This window comes from Epinephelus fuscoguttatus, linkage group LG8, assembly GCF_011397635.1.
Source record: "Epinephelus fuscoguttatus linkage group LG8, E.fuscoguttatus.final_Chr_v1".
NCBI lineage: Eukaryota > Metazoa > Chordata > Actinopteri > Perciformes > Serranidae > Epinephelus > Epinephelus fuscoguttatus.
The window spans coordinates 23,581,210-23,601,750 of NC_064759.1; the positions used below are offsets into that span (position 1 = coordinate 23,581,210).

Genomic DNA, 20,541 nt, shown 5'->3' on the forward strand with positions numbered 1-20,541 from the left:
CACATGCATTTTTAATTCATTATGTGATCCAGCTTACATTACTGTTATTTGTACACAGTCTGAGATGTTTTAGTCAGCGGTAATCACCAAACATCACTTACACCAGAAAAAAAGCATGTGTGTATGGAGTATCATATCAGTTTCAGTCACGAAAAATACTATCAAAATGCCGTCTACTGAATTTCTGCTCTGCATCACCTATTCATACAGACTACATTAAGTCACATCCTCTGTTCTTCACTGGACAACACACAGTAGCATCATAAAGCACATGTACAAAAATACACATGTTTAGAAAATACAGACACATGGAGAAGCTAAGGGAGTAAAAATAACAGTATGCAGCTGATTTAATCCTTTAATTCATTTCTCAAAAATGCTACAATAGCGCCCCCAGCTGGACAGATAGGCGTACCTTCATTACTGTACATGGCTCAGAGTCAGCTTCCTTCTGGGGCAGCACCTTCAGCAGAGATTCAGACACAGAGTCTCCATGCAATAGAGTTTAATGAACAGATAATGATGTATACTGCAAAGGCCCCATTATTTCAGTTCAGATATTGTTCTTAATGGTTCATACCATGTTCTTGAAAGTAAACATGATAGCCACAGTATTATTAAATTCAAACTTCACTCCATGATATTGCTTGAGGCCATATTTTATGGTGTTTTTAGGATGGTAAGCTCTTTTTTACAAGGGCTGGTATGATATCAGATTTCACTACACAATTATCGTGGCCAAAAGAATTCAGTTCACGATTTGAGAAAATTTGAAAAAACAGACAATGCTAACGCTATTAGTCAAATTCATGTTTATCTTTGTTTGTTTGCATGATCTGTCTCATTTTTGTTATATGAATTACACTCAATTTAATAGTGTAGGGAGGTGGAGAGGGAAACAAAGCAAGAACAAAAAGAAGGAGGGGCTGGACTATTTACACAATACTATCATACGTGTATTATTAACATGATATTACTGTAGTATTTCATTGTTTTAAATATTACGGTTATCATCAATATTGGTAAATTGCAACTCCCCTAAAAAGATCAAAGCAAATTGTTATGTAACTCTGTCCTTTGAATTTTACAGCTTTTCATCTGGTCACCTGAACAAAGATAAGACTTGAACGCTTAACATGCTGTCACAAGTGGCTGAGGACACAGAGAGTTCTGTTCAGGAAAGCTATGCCTCCTATTTAAAATTTGTGTTAATAAAATGATAGAAATCAAATCACTTGGATGTTCTTGAAAAAGGGAAAAAATAGGGATTTTACTAGAATATTAGGGGAGGGATTTTTTGCTCTCATTGTTCATTTAAACTTGGTCAGAGATTGTATCAACATGTGACTTCTTCCTCCTCTTTGCCATTAAACATTTCCAGAGAGCAACGAAAGGCACAGCAACACTGGGTATCCCTGCCAATATGAAAATGATCACATAAATCCAGGCAGGATAGGGCTTCTCCTCCAATACAGGGAAATTATCCTGCAAAGACAAAGAAAAAATATATTTTGAGTTTTGAGTGGTACTTAACATTAGGCTTTTAAAAATAAATATCCATAATTCTAGGGAGATAATCTCCAAATAAATTCATATTTACCGATTCAGGATTCCAGGTTTTGTAAAAGACCTTTTCAGAAACTTTAGTGATGAAGTAAAAGACCAAGATGAAAAGCATGATGAGCGGGCTGATGACCCTCCACGTTGCCTGCCAGAAGATGTTGGATTTGTGTCCAATCATAAACTTAATATCATTGTTGAACCTAGGAGGACAGTGATACACATAATGAATTAAGAATAGCATCAACAGATAAATTATTTTAAAAGACATGAACAGAGGAATACATTTAAAGATATATTAATATCACCTGTCTATCCCGTATATGTACACCACTGAGACCATCTCGCAGAACGCAATAACTAGTAGAGGGATTGATCCTCCGTAGGTGTCAAAGAGTGAAAGCCAATAGTTCCCTGATCCTTGGATAAATATCAGACCCACCAGACAGCAGACTATGCATGTTATACCTGGAGGAGAGCAAAGAGTTAATGTAATATACTAGAAATCCTTATTAATGTAAAATGAGAGAATAGATGTGGGAGTTACCAGTGATAGCCTCTTTTGGCCATGTCTTTGGGAAAACTTTCAGGTCTTGCAGTGGCACTACAACTCCCTCAATGTTACCAAACATAGATGACAGGCCGAGACAGAAGAGCATTATAAAGAACAGGACGGACCACAACGGTGAGAGGGGCATCTTGGTGATAGCCTCAGTGAACACAATGAAGGCTAAACCAGTTCCTTCAACTCCCTAGGACCCAAATGGAACACAATGTTATAGCAAAGCATGGCAGGGATCACTAACCAATAAACACTGGTTAATTATTCACTGAAAAAATAAGCATTGGTTAATTTTGCACTAGCAAGGAAGATGATTTCCTGGTGCATAATAAGTCGTACCTCACTGAGAAATTTATTTAGCACGCAGGACTGAAGATCCAGCTCTTGGATAACTGCAGTGTGCATTTCATTAAGATGATGAAGAACCTCATCATAGTTGCTTTCAGTGATGTAGCCCTCAGGAAGCTCAAACGTATTTAGTAATGTGAGGATGTTTCTAAAACCCAAACATTGCAAGGTTAAAACACAATGAACTTATTGCTAAAGAAAAAAAAAAAATGAGCTGCTCAAATATGTGATTTGACAAAAAAGACGAATGTACCCAGCGAGACAGTTGTCATATCTTTCTGTTGCTCTGAAGCCAATAATGGTATAAATGACAGTTGCAGCATAGACGGAGGTCATACCATTGATGACAGAGATGATCACTGCATCCTGTTCACAGTTGTTACTAAAGGGAAAATGCAGTTGAATTTTTATTTAGAATACAGTGCAATTAAGTGTAACTTTAAATGACTGAAAAGATTAAAGGTCCAGCATGTAGAATTTAAAGGGATATATTGGCAGCAATGGAATATTACATAATAAGTATGTTTTCTTTAGTGTATAATCACCTGAAAATAAGGATGGTCGTGTTTTCATTACCTTAGAATGAATGGCTTATATCTACATAGGGTCCTTGCCTACGGAATGGTCTTTCTGTGATAGCCCAGAACAGACAAACCAAACAGTTGCTCCGGATAGGGCTATTTGTGTTTTTGTGTTTTTGCGTTGGCCATCATAGTAAGCAGCCCCTTTTGCGACAAGCTAAACAGTGTCAGAAAAACGCTGATCTATAACTTGAAACTGCTTTCTTCTATGTTTTAACTAGCTGAAATCCCCAGGTCTGATTGTTTTGGAGAAGACGAAATCTCTGGGGATAGTTTGGCTCCCAGTAAAAACCTGAACCCCTGAATCATAAGTTATCAGAGAAAAAAGATGAGTACACATCAGCAGGTGCTGAGCAAGGGACCCATCTGCTACAAGCAGAAAAGGGTCAGGGAAACACTTATTTGTGACGTGAAACTGCTTTCTTCATTGTTTTTACTAGTTTTAACCACCTCGTCCATTTGTTTTGGAGAGGAAGAGACCTCTGCCGATAATTCAGCTCCTGGTAAAAACCTCCTGAACAATGAACACTGCCAGAATCCTAATCGGGAATTCACGCTTAGCACATGGGAGAAGTTTCAGCTGGTTGCAATCAGCAGTCCTTACTGCTAGATGCCGTTAAATCCTACACACTGCTCCTTTAAAATAAAATAACTTACTGTACTGAGTTGTAGCTGGAGAAGGAAATAAGACCACCAAAAGCCAGAGAGAAGGAATAGAAAACTTGAGCACCTGCATCGAGCCATGTTGTTGGCTTTGCCAGCTCCGTTATCTGGTGGAATTAGTGAAGAAGGCAATTATGGATTGATTGGTTATTGCTTGGCATGGGCAATATGGTACCTTTAATGAGGCTAAAATGTCTGGTGTCTGGTCTGAGGACTAAAATAGCAACACATCCTGTAGTGGGGGACAATTGGTGGACTGCCCCAAACAGATTTTTGTACTAAGTGAAGACAAAGTGAATTTAAAAAATGCAACTTACATCTGGCGTGAAGAGAAACTTAACTCCATTCAAAGAGCCCTTCAGGGTCAACCCTCTGATCAGAAATATTGTCAGCACCAGGTAGGGAAGGGTTGAAGTCACATACACAGCCTTGAGAAAATAAAGTTTTCTAACAATTACTGTTACCTGAGTTAAAATCTTCTCTCTCATTTTTGTAAGGAATGTGCTGTACCTTGCCAGTGGTCTCAATACCACGGATGATGCAGATGTAGAGCAGAGACCACGCACAAATGTGAGCCAATAGTATCCACCACTGCAGACCGCCATCTTCTTCAATGTTTGGAGTTGTGTTCAGTGTCTCCCTGTACCAGAAATAATCCACAGGGGAGCTCCTCTCACACTCTGAGACAGGACCTGACAGATTTTTAACAACAGCGTGTGTCACTAAACTGAAATTAAGAGTTTCTAACTTCATTTTCATTCTGCAGAGGTACAGTACCAGTTGTAGCACTACCTGTTAAATTGGCATTCAAGGGACAATGACTCCAAGGCAGAGGCTCTTGAAATGAGTTGAAGAAGTACCACAGAATCCAGGCGATGATTGTGTTGTAGTAGAGACTGATCGTCAGAGATACACACATGGATGCAATACCTGCCAATAAATGTTTTAAAAGGTTTTTTTAAGAGAATAGATCACCCAAAAATTGAAAACACACTTTCGTCCTCTTACCTGTAGTGCTATTTATCAATCTCGATTATTTTGCTGTGAGTTACCGAATGTTAGAGGTATCATCTGAAGAGATGTCTGCTCTCTCTCTCAAATGTAATGGAACTAGACCTGGTCAATCAAGATAATCTGAAGACCTTGTTGTGAGTAGTTTCATGTAGGAACTATTTCCTCTCTACTGATATACACCTGCCAACTGCATCACCACACAGAAGAAAGCATGTACTGTATCTACTCATGGATGAGAGGCTCATGCTCATAACAGCATGAGATGTAAACTCAACCACAGAGTTTGTCAAATGCAGTATGCCAAAAATACCAGGGTGCCCTACTATGTCCGGTCCGACTTTGCAGTATGCAAGCCAACAGGCTTTTCTGGCTATTCTGACCCACGATTCACTGCACATTAAAACATCCACTGACTAGTTTATAGTAATAATAGGAATAGTGATTGTTTAATTGAATAAAATAATCATAATATAACCAACAACAAAAGGGCATGATTATTAAATAACAATGACAGAGAAATGTATAGCCTATGTAATTTTACTATTGTGAATATAATATGTTAGAATCTACAATGTTTTAGTTATAATGTTGACCTCTGTCTCTTGTGAGCTCAATGAATGTCATTTTGTTTTATCTCTGTATTTTATCTCCATCTAAGTTCAGGGCGTAACATCATGAGGAAGTAGTATGTCCTAACTGTGTGTGTATCAACAATACATACTTATTATGGGCAGCAGCAGTACCTACTAAAAGTAAAAAGAAAAAGGATGCGATTTGGAACGCAGGCATAGTTCCTGTGTGAAACTGGTCACAACAAGGTTTGTGGATTTCTTTAGTAACCGGGTCAAGACATTGCTGTTGAGTTTTTCAAATGTTCTTTTGGTACTACTAGCACCTCAAGTTGTGTGCCATCTAGTTTCATTGTATCAAAGGAAAGCAAACATCTCTATGGCCAATATCTCCAACACTTGACAACTCACAGCAAAACAATCAAAACTGATAAATAGCACAATAGGTGAGAGGATAAATACATATTTTGATTTGGGGGTGAACTGTCCTTTGAAGGCACTTCCCCACTAGTTGCAGCAAACTTTATGCTTTCTCACCAATGCCGGTCAAATAGGGATGAATTGTCTTCCACACTCCCAAACTGCCTCTTCTTAACCGTTGACCAATGGCAAACTCAAGATGTAGAAGTGGGATTCCTTCAAGAACCAGCAGGATCAGAAATGGTATCATAAACGCACCTGAAGGAAAAAAACATGGGAACTGTTTATGGTGTCATGGTGACAATAAATCATCAGTCATTCAATAAATTGCAACATCTTGGTGTTAATCATTTAGGATGCACGTGAACACACGCAGAGATAAAGTCCAACAGTTAATGCAGTAAGGTTCATTATGCAATGTACAGTACAAGCCATCCAAGCCTTTGTTCTAAGTACTTTACAAGGATTTCTTGAGACTAAGATGGTATAAAATGTCTTATCTGAACAGATCAGTACAAGAACAGTACTTTTAGAGCCTACACTTCTAAATGTGATTAAAGCTGCTTCCACAGCTATTTTACAGGTGCTATAAGGAAACAGTCATTACTGGATCAGTGGTCTTGTGATATATATAAAAACAAAGTAGAATTACAAAGTGCGCTCATAAAAATAGAATCAAATATAAGCAAAGAAAAAAATCCAAAGCTAGCCAAAAGAACCCAATACTGCAAAGACAGATGCATCTATCAGTGTAAGCACAACGTAAAATGGTTCCCCCTTTTATGCTGGTTGTAACATCTTTTGGCTTCAGCAATAAACCCAAATTCCTCTCTCTTTCTTTTCTTTTACAAACAGGCAATTTAAAATGCATTTTTAATTACAGTAGCAGGCAGACAAATATTTTGGAGAGCTATTAATTGTAACTAAATAATAATGAAATAATTACTGATAATGAAATGTTAACAGACGTATGGGAGTATACCTAATGCTCCTGTACTCTTCTAGTAGGTCTGGATTGGATATAGTGCAGTTTAAATGATTTTATGCTCAAACAGTGTTATGTAAAATAGTCAGATATGGAATAAGTGCAATAAACCATGAAACCATCACTTACCTCCTCCATGACTCTGGCACAGGTAGGGGAACCGCCAGACATTTCCAAGTCCCACACAAAACCCAACACAGGTCAGCATGTACTGGGCCTTGTTGTCCCATTTCGGTCTGTCTCCAGCCTCTTCCTCTTCCAGCTTGTCCAGCTGCTCATGGGACATTATCCTGTCCTCCAGGCCTGGGTTGGAGAGTTTTAGCTTCATGATATATCAAACACTGTAGTATTGTAGTGATACAGTAGTGCACTGTGCAGTGCTGGAATGTTAATTGTGGCTCACACTGCAAGATCCTAAATATGTATTAGGCCTCTGTAATAGATTGACTAGGCTGTGGCGTCAGAGAGCATCAGCTCGAGCTGTGCAACCTTTGAAGCGTAAGCTGAGCAAGAATACGCATGACAGTTAACTAGTGTGTTATCTGATGGGAAAGGTCAATGCACAGAAACCACTGCTCTTTTAAGGATTTATTGTATGTTAACACCTTAAAGAGTCTTTGGTCATACAGTAAGGGCTTGGTATCACATCTAAGTAGTTTTTCTATGATCAACAGCATAACATCCCATATGAAGCATCAGTAACTGTTGTATCAAGAGTTAGTGAATGATTGAAAGCACAGTATATAATTACATAGCTTTAATGGCATATACGAACACACACAAATAATGAAGACATACTGAAGCTTCGTTCATGACCTTGAAAATGATTGACAAAAACATTCTTTACTCACATAACCGTCAGTCTGATCTCATGGCCTTCATCAGCAGATGGAGTTACTTATTGGTCATGGAGATGAAAGAAGCTTATAGAAATACACACTTCAGTCAACAAATTTCTGTTCATGAATGCTTCACAGGAGGAGTTAGGCCAATGAACACTTAGAAATGGCCTGTTTCCAACTACATTATTATTATCATTATTATTGTTATTAACCAAGACTATATCTGTCTCATATTTTTCAGCTGTCTTTGGTAGGTCTGTTTGCTGTATACTACCATCTTTCTAGGTATAATATGTCAGTTTAGTTTTAGAGTTTTTTGAATGCATAAACACCAACAGTGATTCTTGAAGCACTATCTCTGAAACCACTAACACCAGCCAATCCATTTACCTGGTGTGCCAAACTGAATACACATTCTCTGCCTTAAAGGTCTAGTGTGTAGGATTTGGTGGCATCTAGCGGTGAGGTTGCAGAAAGGAAACTTCTTCTGTGTGCCAAGTATGTGGGGGAATTATGGTGATTGACGCAAAAAACGCAAATGTCCTTATCTAGAGCTAGTATTTGGTTTGACTGTTACTGTTGAAACAACATGGCGGACTCCATGGGAGAGGACCCCATCCGTAAGTAATATAAACAGCTCATTCTGAGGTTATTTTCAAGTGATTATAAACTGATGAAAACATAGCTGTGAGTATTATATACCATTTCTGCCAAAAGATGCTCCTAAATTCTACACGCTGGACCTTTAAACTCAGTTTGCAATGTAATAACTCCTATAGGCAAAAAGGGAACATTATTCTTAAAACTGCAACTCTGTTTTGCCAATTGCCTTTCCATTCATTGATATGTTAAAACACTTTTAGATCATGAGTTTACTTACAAAACAGCTTGAGCACTATAAACATGCCACAGGTAAACATTTGGCTTGGACAACAATGAAAGCCTCTATTGGGCAAAGAGATGTGGATGAAGTCTTACGGCCAGATCCACAAAGAAGAGGACATTTACCTTATTTTTCTGTGTGTGTGTTTTTTTCCTGACATAATGCTTTTTATTCTGCTGCGCTTTAATTGTTCAAGGTGTGTTATAAGATTTTGAAAAACAAAAACAAAACCCTTACTGTTTCTGCACTGATAGTATATTATATTTGGAACATCCATAATTTACACATTTGGGTACCTGTGTGTATGTGTGTTTACTACATGTATGCGAAACTGTATTGTAAACTGCAATGCCCTGTGCATAGAAAAAGCAATAGCCACAAGTGTTTTTCATCGAAACCATCAGTGCTTGTTTGTACTTAATCAAATGATGGTTTGTGTGTACTGTATTGATGCAAATACACAATTTAAAAGAGTTTAATGAGTTGTACAATGTTTGCTTTTGCAAGAGATGTGTAATGTTTTGCGGGTGTGGTGTAGTGTTTTGTGGTTAGTGAGTTGTGCAAAAATAGCCTACAGTTTCAAAGATAGTGCCTAAGCAATCAGAAAAAAAACTGTAAACAACACTGATTGCATGATTCACCAGAGTCATTACCAAATTCGGTGCAGTGCGTTTTGTGTACTTCTCATTTTGGCCACTGGAAGCCGCCATTACGCCTGTAATATGAGCTGAGCCGGCCGGCTGAGGTCTGGCTGCTGTGTCCCCTGGCAGAGTTAATGCTTGAGGAGGGAGCCGCTTCCCATCGCTCTCACAGACCAGGCGCCAAGTGTAGCAGTCCCGTCCGCAGTCTGCCTCAGCACCTCTAACGCCCGCAATGCCCAGGGATACTGCCGCCCCGCTCATTTTCACACCGCACTGACTAACCGTATCTCTCAACGAGGTACCCTGGATCTTTACTTCTGGACTGTTGGTCCACTGTCCCGAGTCCTCTGCGCTGCGTGAAGCGAATGGAGAAGGTCCAAGGATAACAGAGGGTGCAGGATTTTGCTACTGCAGAAGACCTGCCGGTGGTACGCTGCCCGGGGGGCTGCCTGTCTGTCAGAGGCTGTGGTGTCGCATCCACTTTTTTCATGATCTGAAATCGCTTTGCATGGATACATCATGGCTACGTTTATATGCAGGGTACAGTTCTTAGATGATACTGATCCATTTAACAGCACCAATTTCCCCGAGCCCACCAGACCACCTCTGTACACCTTCAGGGAAGATATTCCTCTGATTAATCAGATTGCCGGAGTCCACAGGCTGCTGAAAGCTCCGCAGAAGGTATGATGTTTTTGCATGACTGTCTAAATGAGCTTAGTGAAAAGTTAACACCCACAAAATCCTAAATTAATAATTAGCTTGAACATATTGGTTGGGTTGCTACCAAACAAACCTAATGGACCATTGATTGAGCCTGTGACTTGGAACAGCTTGCTATTATGGGATGCTGATAGAGCATGGGCATGTATTAAAACAGTTATTTCAGGCACAGTGTCAATAAGAAAGGCCCGTGATATGATATTATAAAGTATTTGGTGGCTTTGGGTGATGTTGGAGTGATGTAGACACCCATTATTTGGCTGAGGGACAGGCATCTGTTAATGTTTACCACAACACTAATCCCCTCAGTTTGACCTGCTTTTTTTACTATCCATTAGCTAGGCTTGGGGAAATCTTTCAAAATTTAGAAAAGTTTTGTCACAGTAATTTTATGTAAGAGAGAAGAAACAAAGAAGGAAACATATAATGCAAAGATGGTATGCCCTGGTTATTAATAATGATTGTTTACTTTTAATCTTCCCTCAACCTTCAATTGGGGTTCTGCTTGCCTTATCTATGGGCTAAAAGAAAAGTATTTCATGGATAAGGAGCCAACTTTGCATTTGTGGTACTATGAATGGGCAGGTCAATGAAGAAAGCCACTTCTGGTATTGCCACTACACAGCCCCAATTTGAGTAGAGGGGTCAAATGCCCAGTTGGTCAGTTGATGAGGGATGGAGGAGGGTAATTCCCTACCCGGTTTGTCCTAGATCTGGGGATTTGAATTTGCAACCATCTGACACAACTTCTAAATCCATGTGTATCCCACACAACACACTTTTGTTTTTTGACATTTTACATTTTTGGCATCTTCTATGATATCCTTTGTCCAAAGCAGAATGTATTTTGCTGTACCTCCACATTGTTTTGTTTGGTCAGCTGGCTCACGTCGGTCTTCATTTAGTCCTAACCGTCTGAGGAGGTGAAACGGTACACATTGTTTTGGTTGCAAAAGTTGGCCTTTCCAAAATCCACAATTGCACAGCCAGTTTTAAGCAGCTCAAAATAGCCGAATGTTCCTCTTTGGTATGGTGTAAATTGCCCTGTTTAAGTTTACTGAAGAAAGCCAATGAGAAATAGTGTAAACCTGAAGCCCATTTTCTACTTTTTTTCTTTTAGAGGACTCTTAAAGATAGATCTCTTTGGAAATTCCAATTTCTGCTATCTGATTAGACTGTATGCACCATAAAGGCCTCATCTACTGACCTTCAAATTTAAACAAAACCAAGGGGCCATAGCATCTGAGGTCGAGTGTTTTATTGAGTATTCATCTTAGTCTGGTTGGGAAGTTGCGTAAATACAGAGTTAATTAGGGTCTTTCTTCATTCTGTCAGATCAATGGTACTCCATCTTGTTTGAGCAGAGCTGGTAAGATAAGTCACGGAAGCCTCAGGATGCTGTGGATCACCACAAGCCTGGCTCTCATTCTGCAGCCCACTCAGTCTGACCAGCAGGATGGGATGGGAACGCTTTCCACTGTTTGAGAGAGGAGAGGGAAGCGGGCAGAATTAAAAACACAAACAAAGAGCTGATGTACTTTGCACAGTCGACTGGTCTCAGTTTAGCAGTAGGCCAGCTGGACCACAAAGTCGACAGAGAGGGAGTACCAGCGGTGGGCTCGGCAGCGCCTGGTTAGTGAGATTTGGTCACATGGGCATTTGTGGTTAGCAGTAACTTGAAGGAGCAGCCCTTGTGCTTTTCATAAACAACAACAGTCAGGTGGATGACAAGAGCATGTTGCCACATTGAGCAGTGCAAACTCTGATGCATGCCCTCAAAAGTTTGAAGAAATGACTTTGGCGTGACCCTGTAAAGGCCTTCGACAGCAAATCTGTTGTCTTTGAGCTCCGTCTCTATGGTGCAGGTCAATCTGGTATAAATAGCACGCTGCTAACACATGGTGCCGAGGGAGTCAAAACAGCTAGCATATGCTGTCTCTGGGCTGTTCCTGTCAGTTTCAGTCTGCAGTCTCAAGAGGGGTGATCTGTTCATGTGTGTGCGGTTGGTGTTTATACGTGTGTGTTGGACTGGTTTGTACATGAGCATGGCACCTTGGCTACGCTGCTGTACAAAGTCAAACATCAATTACAAGTAACCGTTTGTGAGGTTTAAACATCAAAAGCCATTATGACCAAGGACTGTATTTTATAGCAACGAGAATTGTTGTGTAGCAACAACCGCTTTGTCAGGACAACAGGCGCACACAAGTCAGTTTTTCACCCTGTAGCCTTTTGGAAAATGCCATGCCACCATGTGTTACAGGTATAATGCAATATGTAATGTATTCTGTTATTGTAGTAGCAGTGCTGCTTCATTCATACCATGTATAGATGTAGCATCTCATCTGTAAACAATCTTTTCTGTTGTGTCTGTGGATGGAAAGTATGACCAGCCATTACCTGACTCAGCCTTTTTATTTTGTCATGAATAATGCATTGTCCTTGTCAGGTGAGAAAGGGGGTATGCTATTCAAAATTTTTGGAGTTTTTCCAGATCTGCTGGTAATGTCATCGTAAATCAATAGATCAATAGTCCTTCACATCCTTTCTTCTCTGTCAATGTTTAGTAGTTTGTGGCTTGGTGGCCTTGAGGCCTGGCATCGGATTGCAAAGCAGTATTCAAGGGAGGGAAAATGTGGCTAAGTCTTGGATAGTGGACTCTCACTTTACCAATTTCAATTTTTGGGCCACATTTTTTTCCCTAAGAAATTACAGAGTCCCACAATGAGAAGTTATGTTAAATGCTGTAAAATACAGGTTCCTCCTTCATGCCTGTCAGAGCTCCTTTGAATTCTTTTACACATTGTTATGCAGAGTTGAGGTTTTGCTGGTCTCTGCATTTTGGAGGGTTGTCTCAGCAGAGGGCTCCTTTCATAAGAGTGCAGCATCAGTACACAGACTCATCCTCTGCATGCTTGACAGAAATTTAAGATTGCTGTTGTGGTTTCTCCTTCATGCATCTAATGTGTTTTAAATCACTTGTCTTCAGAGAAAGACCGCAAATACCATCCTCACCTTTATCAAACAAACTCTGATCTTTAAAGTGGCTTACTGTTATTCCCCTTGTTTTATTTAAAATGTGTGAGGTTAGTTAACACGGGGTTAACATTTGCACACAACTATGTAGAAGACAATGTTGTTCAGCTATTGAGTTTCAAAGTACAACTTCCACACAGTATATGCTATCTCATTCCAGAGAAATTTGGAGTGAGATAGCAGTTTTAAATTGGAAATTGCATGGTGTTTATTTTTAGCTCTTTCTGCCTTAACTGCCTCCCTGGTCAGTGGACCACAGTATGGTGGTTGAAGGGAGAGGCCAGACCTCAGTGTGTGAGCAGAGCACTTGTGGTTACTTCTCTGGACTTGGCCCTCACAGGCCACCGTGGGTTCAAGTCCTGGGCGGGGGACAGCTAAGGAAGCCTCTGCTACTGATAATCTGGTACAACTGTTCCTGGATTAAAGGCCATTTATGTGCATCAGCCTAGCATGGTTATGCATGGTAAGACTTGTAACCAGTAATCCAGGTTGATTATATAAGGAAAGCCTAAAGTGACACCGGTTAGAGGATGGATGTGTGAATAATACAGGAGTGAGTACATGCATGGATGTACAGGTGGGGACTGATTAATGGCAGACGTGTATAATTCACTTTGACTTTTTTGCTTTTCCGCTTTTGGTCTGCGAGTCAAAACCTTGTGTGGGGAAATGCATTTCTTGGTTCCACAGTTAGCTAATTACTGGTTATGGCTGCAAATTCAGCCCAATGTTTTGTCTATTTCAGGTTGTGATACAGAGCGTAAAGCTGAAAGAGAACAAACATTTTCTTCCCTTTTATCCAATCCATGAACTTCAATAGCCCTTCACGTATAATTTAAAGAACTTTAAATGTCCGAGTAAAAAAAAAAACAACCTAAAATATAATAAAACATCTGGGGTTTTTTTTTATAATTTGACAGCATTTGTAACAAGTTTTAGGAAAGCTTTTACTCTTACTACAAGTGGTATTGCCTCTGCTTGCAGAAGCAGCAACAAGGTTTTATTTGGAATTAACAAAAGAGGAAGAAGCGGGTACTTAGAATAAGCAGAGATGAAGAACACTTTGAAGACACAAACTCAAGAATAATTAAAAGACTTCTTTAAATAAAAATGTCTCTAGATGGTTAAGTGGACAAGAAATCACTGGCAGGTGCAGCCCAAGTGAAAATGATTGACTTAATAAACAAATTAATTAATGAACATTTAGGTAATTGGTAAATGTAATTTAGACATTAGAGAGACTCCTGGCTGGGAAAAAAGAGACGTTCAGTAAGTTAACAAGTTCTCCTTTGTGTGGTTCGGTGTCTTACACATTATATAGGGTCCAGCCACTGGTCAGTGTGCATGATTTATTGTGTCTTCTCCTTCATGCTACATTTCATATTACTGTCACACCCATTATTTTTAAAGGCATGTCAGTCCATAGGTATAAAAATAGTGGGCCTAACTTTGGCCCTTATGCCTGGATTTCCTGTCTGTCCAGAATCTGTCCTGTAATCTGGAGAAGCACTTGCTCTCCTCCCGCCTGTGTAACGCTTTGTTTGTTTGCCTACCCGCCTTCCTTTCTCTTGATCTCTGTCTCTTTCCATCTCTCAGTCTGCCTTACTGTAAGGACATCAACAACAATCTAACTTAGGCTTATCACTGTCTTAGATTCAATAGGATTTACTATGCGATTGAAGTTTTTTGGTGTATGTTTACTGTGTTGGTCTTGTGCTTTGCTTCATCTCTGATCTCTCAAAATGAAGATGTTCAGCCCTATAATCTCTACAACTATCATATTACCAATAGTCTTTTGGTTTACAATGCTTGGAAAACAAATAAGACAGCTCAGAGTCTGAGAGAGAGAGAGAGAGAGAGAGAGAGAGAGAGGTGGAGAAGGAGTGAGAGTTATCCTAACCAACCACATGTTTTGTTTCACTTCTCAAATATGACACAGTCCTTGAGTGCTGTAGTGCAGTAACACAAACAGAGTGGCTGAACAGATCAAAGCCATCAGACCCATAATGTCTTTCCCAGCCTTTTTTCCTTCACGTTCAATTAAGTTACTGTCATATGTGGGAGGGAATTGAACTACATTAGACCTGGCAATAACCGGTCTAACTTAAAAAACACATGGTCTTACATCTTACATGTATGTTTACATGCACGCTTTTAAGAAGTCTTGCAGGCTGCTTATTTGGGATGTGTAAATTATGCAAGGGTATTATAGCCTTTGCCAGTGTGGGCTGACAAGAGAAGACAAATGTACTGAGTTCCATGTGGACATTACAGTATGTTGTTGTCTTAGACACCCTGACTGTTGATGGAGCAGAGCAGTGCCACTCTCCTCACTTAAGTCATATGTTTGCCCTCCAGTAATGGTATTTGTTTTCCTGTTCTCTGCTTCACCACTGGAGCCACTGTCCTGTCAAGCTGACAGACTCTGAATATAAATAGGTTAATATCTCTAATTTGGAGGTCAACCTGACAAGTGAACAGGCACAGACTCATACCTCATGTCTTTGACCACAGTCAGCTGATGACAACCATTCAAGACCAGACAAATCATACCTCCTCTGCAAAATCATCTTCATCTTCTGTGATGATAGTTTATCAGACAGAGAGAGCAGAGAGATAAGAGGCACCAGACTGCCAAACTGCTCCAAATCTGCATGACTTCTCTGCAACCTTGCTCTGCTTGTCATTGTAGAGCGCTGACAGGAGCTGATAAAATAGCTTTCTATGGTCCACTGCCGACTAGACATAAACCTCAAATATGCTGTGCATTTGCCCACTGACCCATAAAAATGAACAAAGTTATGTTTTGTATACACCGATAACTATTTCATTTTTTAAATGAGCAGTATTTTTGTTGCAACTGAAGTTGTGATTTAAAGAATAAACGTCTTACCACATGGTGATTAATATGCATGTGGTTATGAACTTCTATTTAGCTTGAAACATAGACATTCAACACAGTGATTCTTCTGTTTCACAGAGGCAACAAACCAAAATCTCCAGAGCTCTATGAACCCTACTGTAGATAGATTGTCTACCTCACAGCTTTGGAAAGGTTGCCTTTGCCTGATTTTGATATCATACATGGTCAGCAAGTCACTGAGTCTCCATATCAGCCTGTTTTTACCTTGTTTAGCTAATATGTTGGTGCCAAACTGATCAGATTGTAGCAGTATTTGGTACAGTCAGTCATTGACTCCCAAGCCTCAACTGGCCATGCATTTCTAAAGCCTCTACTGACTTAAAGTGAAACATCAGTATTTTTGAACTTGGACCCTATTTTCCAATTGTGTTTCCCAAGTTACTAATGGGAGCGACAATTTTGAAATTGGTCGAGTATTGAGTTAGTGTAATTTTCAGGACAATAACACACTGTCAGTGTATGTCCACTAAAAGTGCTTGTTTTTGCCCCTGACAGGCTCATATTGTTGTTATAGTGTCTGACAAAGAAATAATATGTTTTTTTCTTTACCTTTTGCTTGATCTGGTTGGTTTGTTAGTGTCTTCCTGCAACAACTCAACTCACAAGACTTCAGAGCGAGACTTCTCACTTCGAGAGTGAGTCTTGGTTAAACACAATAACAACAGCTAGACACAATTTTAATTTAATTTAATTTAATTTTTTTTTAATTTAGTTTAATTAATCCCCGAGGGGAAATTCAATTTTTCACTCTGTTGTCAATTACACACAGGTCCGAACACACACATGCACAAACCGGACTTATACATGCACTAAGTGAAGAGATGTCAGAGTGGGCTGCCCATGACAGGTGCTCCGAGCGGTTGGGGGGGGGGGGGGGGGGGTTGGTGCCTTGCTCAGGGGCACCTCGGCAGTGCCCAGGAGGTGAACTGGCACCTCTCCAGCTACCAGTCCACGCTCCATATTTTGGTCCAGACGGGGACTTGAACAGGCGACCCTCCGGTTCCCAACCCAAGTCCCTATGGACTGAGCTACTAAAGCCCTAAACACAGGACAACATAGGAGAATAGGTTCCAGTCCAGGTTGAAAAATACCATTTCCCCTAAAGTGTTTAACATTCTTTACATGTGTTAAATACAAATGACATAACCTTTAGCGGATTAAAGACAAATCAGTGTTTAACTATGTCTTCTTCCCTTCTAGCCTGATGACTGTGCCCTTCAGCTGTCCCATAATGGAAGCTACCTGGACTTGGAGTCTACCTTGGCAGAGCAGAAAGATGAACTGGAGGGATTTCAGGAGGAAGGAGGGTAAGATAACAGTCACGTCTTTCTCTCTCATAGTTTTTCCTTCACTATCACTAAAATTCAAAAGCAAACAATTGCATCTACATAACATGCTGAAATGAAAAACACTCTCTATCACTGCACCAAAGTTGGTCATATATCCTTAGCAATTCAAAAGATTCAGATTGGAAACACAAGAGGGGCTTGGCACTGCCTAGCAGGTTGATAATGTACGTTACTTGCCAGGCTCTGATTGTACAGGAATAGATTGTTCATGTTGTTGTGGTCAAATGAACTGTTATGAACCAGAAATAAAAGATGTATTATTCAAGAGTAACTGACTTGAAAGTTTTTGATTACAACAATCTGGCTTTTAAAAACACCCCAAATATTTCTCTGCCTCAACAGTCACACATAATCAGTACAATGTGATTACTGGTTTTTGAGAGGGAGACACATAAAAATGTAGGCGAGATAAGGGTGAAATTATAGAGTATATGGGGGATATGTATTAGTATCCTACTCGCTATATTTCTTTGCCTAATTTGATTCTATTATAGTGATTTGAATCATAATGATACCCATTTTGTTCCAGGATGAATTAGTGTAATAATCCCTTTTCCGGGCCTTAGCTGATTGAGCTCTCCTGCTTAAAAGCTGCTCTCAGGAGGTGGTTGTGTCTGTCGAAGAGCTGAGGGGACAGGCTTCACCCCACCTGAGGGACTCTCAGTTTCAAAAGTCTTTCAGCATTTTGAGATTTTAGAGGTAAACGAGTTTAAATTTAACATCTGTATTATTAGCTGCACAAACTCCTCAGTCACCAAATATCTCAACAGTCTCACTGGCTCAGGATATGTCATTTATCAATCATAATGTTTGTTCTGTTAAGTAAAAAAAAAAAACATGACCATGCTCACATTATAGACTTAATGCTTCTATTTTGTTTCTCCAGATAAGATCCTTCTGCCTAGACTGTTCATATTCATGATGGAGGTGACCCATATCTGACATCAGTGTAAACAGATCTTTCACATATTATCAATAACGCCACATTTGGGGAAAAAATGATTGGCATAGTAGCACAGACTTTACCATCGAATGATCACCATAGTAGGAAGGTTCAATAATGTCATTCTGCATAATAATTAGCCATGTGCTTCTGTTTGGGACGGTGTGTAGCACATTTTCAGAACAATAACTAAGCTTTTGGTCCACTAGCTCTATTAGCAACTGGTACTTCTGTGGAGGAGAGGACTCAGGAGTGGTGGGATCAGGATGTGGAGGGTTTCATGGAAGATGTCTCAAAATTTAAGTTGTCAAGGGCTACATTCCTATATCTCTGTTGGAGCCTCATGACAGCAATGTCATGACCCTGTCAGAAAGCATCTGGCAGTGGGGCTCGATTGACTGGCGACTGGGGCAGCCTACTGCAGCGGCAGTACAGCTATGGCAGCCTTCTGTATCTTCAACAGAACGCTCTGACACTGATTGGTCATTGATTTGCACCTGCGCAGTGATGTATAACGTAGAACAACCATGGCTATATGGGAAAAACACAAACATTTCAAATGACCATTCTCACAGTTGATGCATGGTCACTGATCGGATCTGTTGTTTAGGACCACATATGGAAATGTCTCACCTCTGATGGAAAAAAAATTGCGTCTGTGCCCACACTACTCTGAAAAAATCAGATCTGTGTCACATATATGTCAGATTTGGGCCAAATTTGCCTGTAATGTGAACGTAGCCTTTATACATGTGCAATGCTGATCTTAGTCGTAGAAAAGGTAGCCCTTGATACATTTTATCAGTTCTGTGGTGGTATTAGTGCCCTTCTTTGTAACAGACTAAATGTCTCAGACTTTCCATGGCAGTCGTCCATTCATGTCCCTTAAAATACCTGGCCTCCCTGGCCGAGTGGCAGCAGTGATGTCATCTAAACCACTTATGAGGTGTAGACGCGTCTCATGAGTAATCGCCCTCATCTCTGTTGAATGTTACCTCATTGGTCTCATTAGAAGTGGCCAAACTACAACTGTATACCCACCACCGTACAACTCTCAGCTTCTAATTTAGCTGCATTGTTTCCCTGTAATATGGATTTAAATGAGGCTTTGTCTTGACATAAATTTTAGACCTGGATGAAGAAGAGAGAGGTTTAAAATTGTGTTAGTTTCATTTCTGTTTCATACAAGTTCTTTGGCATGTTACTTTATTGACTCCATATGTTTTTTCATGTACTGTGGAGTATGTTGATATATCATTCATGTGCTGCCCACTTTAGATGATCACAAACCAAAGGTTGGCATGAGAGCTCCTGGTCGGCTGGACCACAAACATGTATGGATTTATTTGTCTAACTTGGAATTCATAAGCTGCTCTCTGGCTTGGTGTTTCTATTGGACGTTGAGAGTGCCGTCCTTTCCCAGTTCCATCTGAAATTGTTAGGAGCTTATGGGAGGCTATTGAGAGCTGTGAGGTTAAAGTGGTCCACTTCTTCTCTCGTCGACGACCGAGCCTGCCAGGGCCTCTGTCGTGCCAGCTGGCACAGGCTGGTATGGATGTGTGTCATTAAACCCACACAGTGTTGTCTGAGGAGGCTGGGGGTGAAGGTGGTTAGCCAATTATTTTGTAAAAAATAGGGCAGTTCTGCTCGCTGGCTTTTTACGGTGCTGATGGGCCCAGGATTACACCCCCCACTGCTCGGTGTTGTTGATTTGATGATTATTGAGCTAATAAAAAGTCTGATGAGGCATTTCACCTTTACTTGTTCCATTTTATTTTTGTTTTTACACTCATTTTACTGCAGATCTGTCAGCAGCAGTCTCCAACTCCAAAACATTTACCCTACAAAAAAGAATTTGAGTATTTCCCAGTTTTTTTTTTTCTGAATTTTATAAGTTGACGTCAAAGTAACACTGTTACGCTAACAAGCAAAGTGATGCTTTGATTATTTTTGCTTTAAGCCCAGCCACCCACCTTCAGAAAGAGAACTGTACTCACATACCACCTGAGTTCCTGAACTTCCCTGATCATTGGCCATCAAATCCATCTGTAATTGATATTAATGACAGGTTACATTCCTGAGGTGCCTGTGTCATACCTAGTGTCTTTACAAACAGATTAAAGTATGATCCTCTGACAGAGCGCTGCAGAGCCAGGAGATATCCATGTCACGGGAGCTTAAGGGCCATAATCACTTCCACACTGCGTTTGAAGCTCAGCTATAGGGCGATTGTGACTCATAAATCCCCTGTCGCATCTCTGATACAGTCACACTTAGTTATAAACTGACCATATAGCCCAGACATGTGCTCAGACATATCTGCACAGTTTAAGGTAGTCAGTATGTCATGAAGATTTCTAGCTGTGATAGATTGATTGACCCCGTATGTACACACAGTTTCCTGCATTTGTAGCCCTGAGCAGAGATGGAGTATGGGGGACGTAGTTAGGATCAGATGGCCTGACATGTGCTCACAGACATTTATAGCCCTTGAATATT

At 40.2% G+C, this 20,541-nt stretch overlaps 2 protein-coding genes across 4 annotated transcripts in view; one reads left to right on the forward strand and one right to left on the reverse strand.

Moving 5' to 3' along the window:
- Positions 1–340: 340 nt before the first annotated feature.
- Positions 341–7,158, reverse strand: slc6a19b (solute carrier family 6 member 19b). The gene is made up of 12 exons (XM_049584992.1): positions 6,832–7,158; positions 5,835–5,975; positions 4,507–4,644; positions 4,225–4,406; positions 4,032–4,142; positions 3,709–3,821; positions 2,724–2,852; positions 2,462–2,618; positions 2,108–2,312; positions 1,869–2,028; positions 1,601–1,763; positions 341–1,485 (listed from the first exon to the last, which is right to left on the reverse strand). The coding sequence occupies exons 1-12, from the start codon at positions 7,028–7,030 to the stop codon at positions 1,315–1,317; spliced, it is 1,869 nt and encodes a 622-aa protein (XP_049440949.1). The 5' UTR covers positions 7,031–7,158; the 3' UTR covers positions 341–1,314.
- A 2,062-nt stretch (positions 7,159–9,220) lies between these two features.
- fhod3b (formin homology 2 domain containing 3b) overlaps positions 9,221–20,541 on the forward strand; it is a 102,675-nt gene continuing 91,354 nt past the window's right edge. Inside the window, exons 1-2 of one of the 3 annotated variants that reach the window (XM_049584989.1) lie at positions 9,221–9,752; positions 16,951–17,057. In XM_049584989.1, the coding sequence (XP_049440946.1) occupies positions 9,588–9,752; positions 16,951–17,057 (272 nt within the window). In that variant the 5' untranslated portion in view covers positions 9,221–9,587. The remainder of the gene's footprint in view (positions 9,753–16,950; positions 17,058–20,541) is intronic. The other 2 variants (XM_049584991.1, XM_049584990.1) reach the window with 2 other exon arrangements.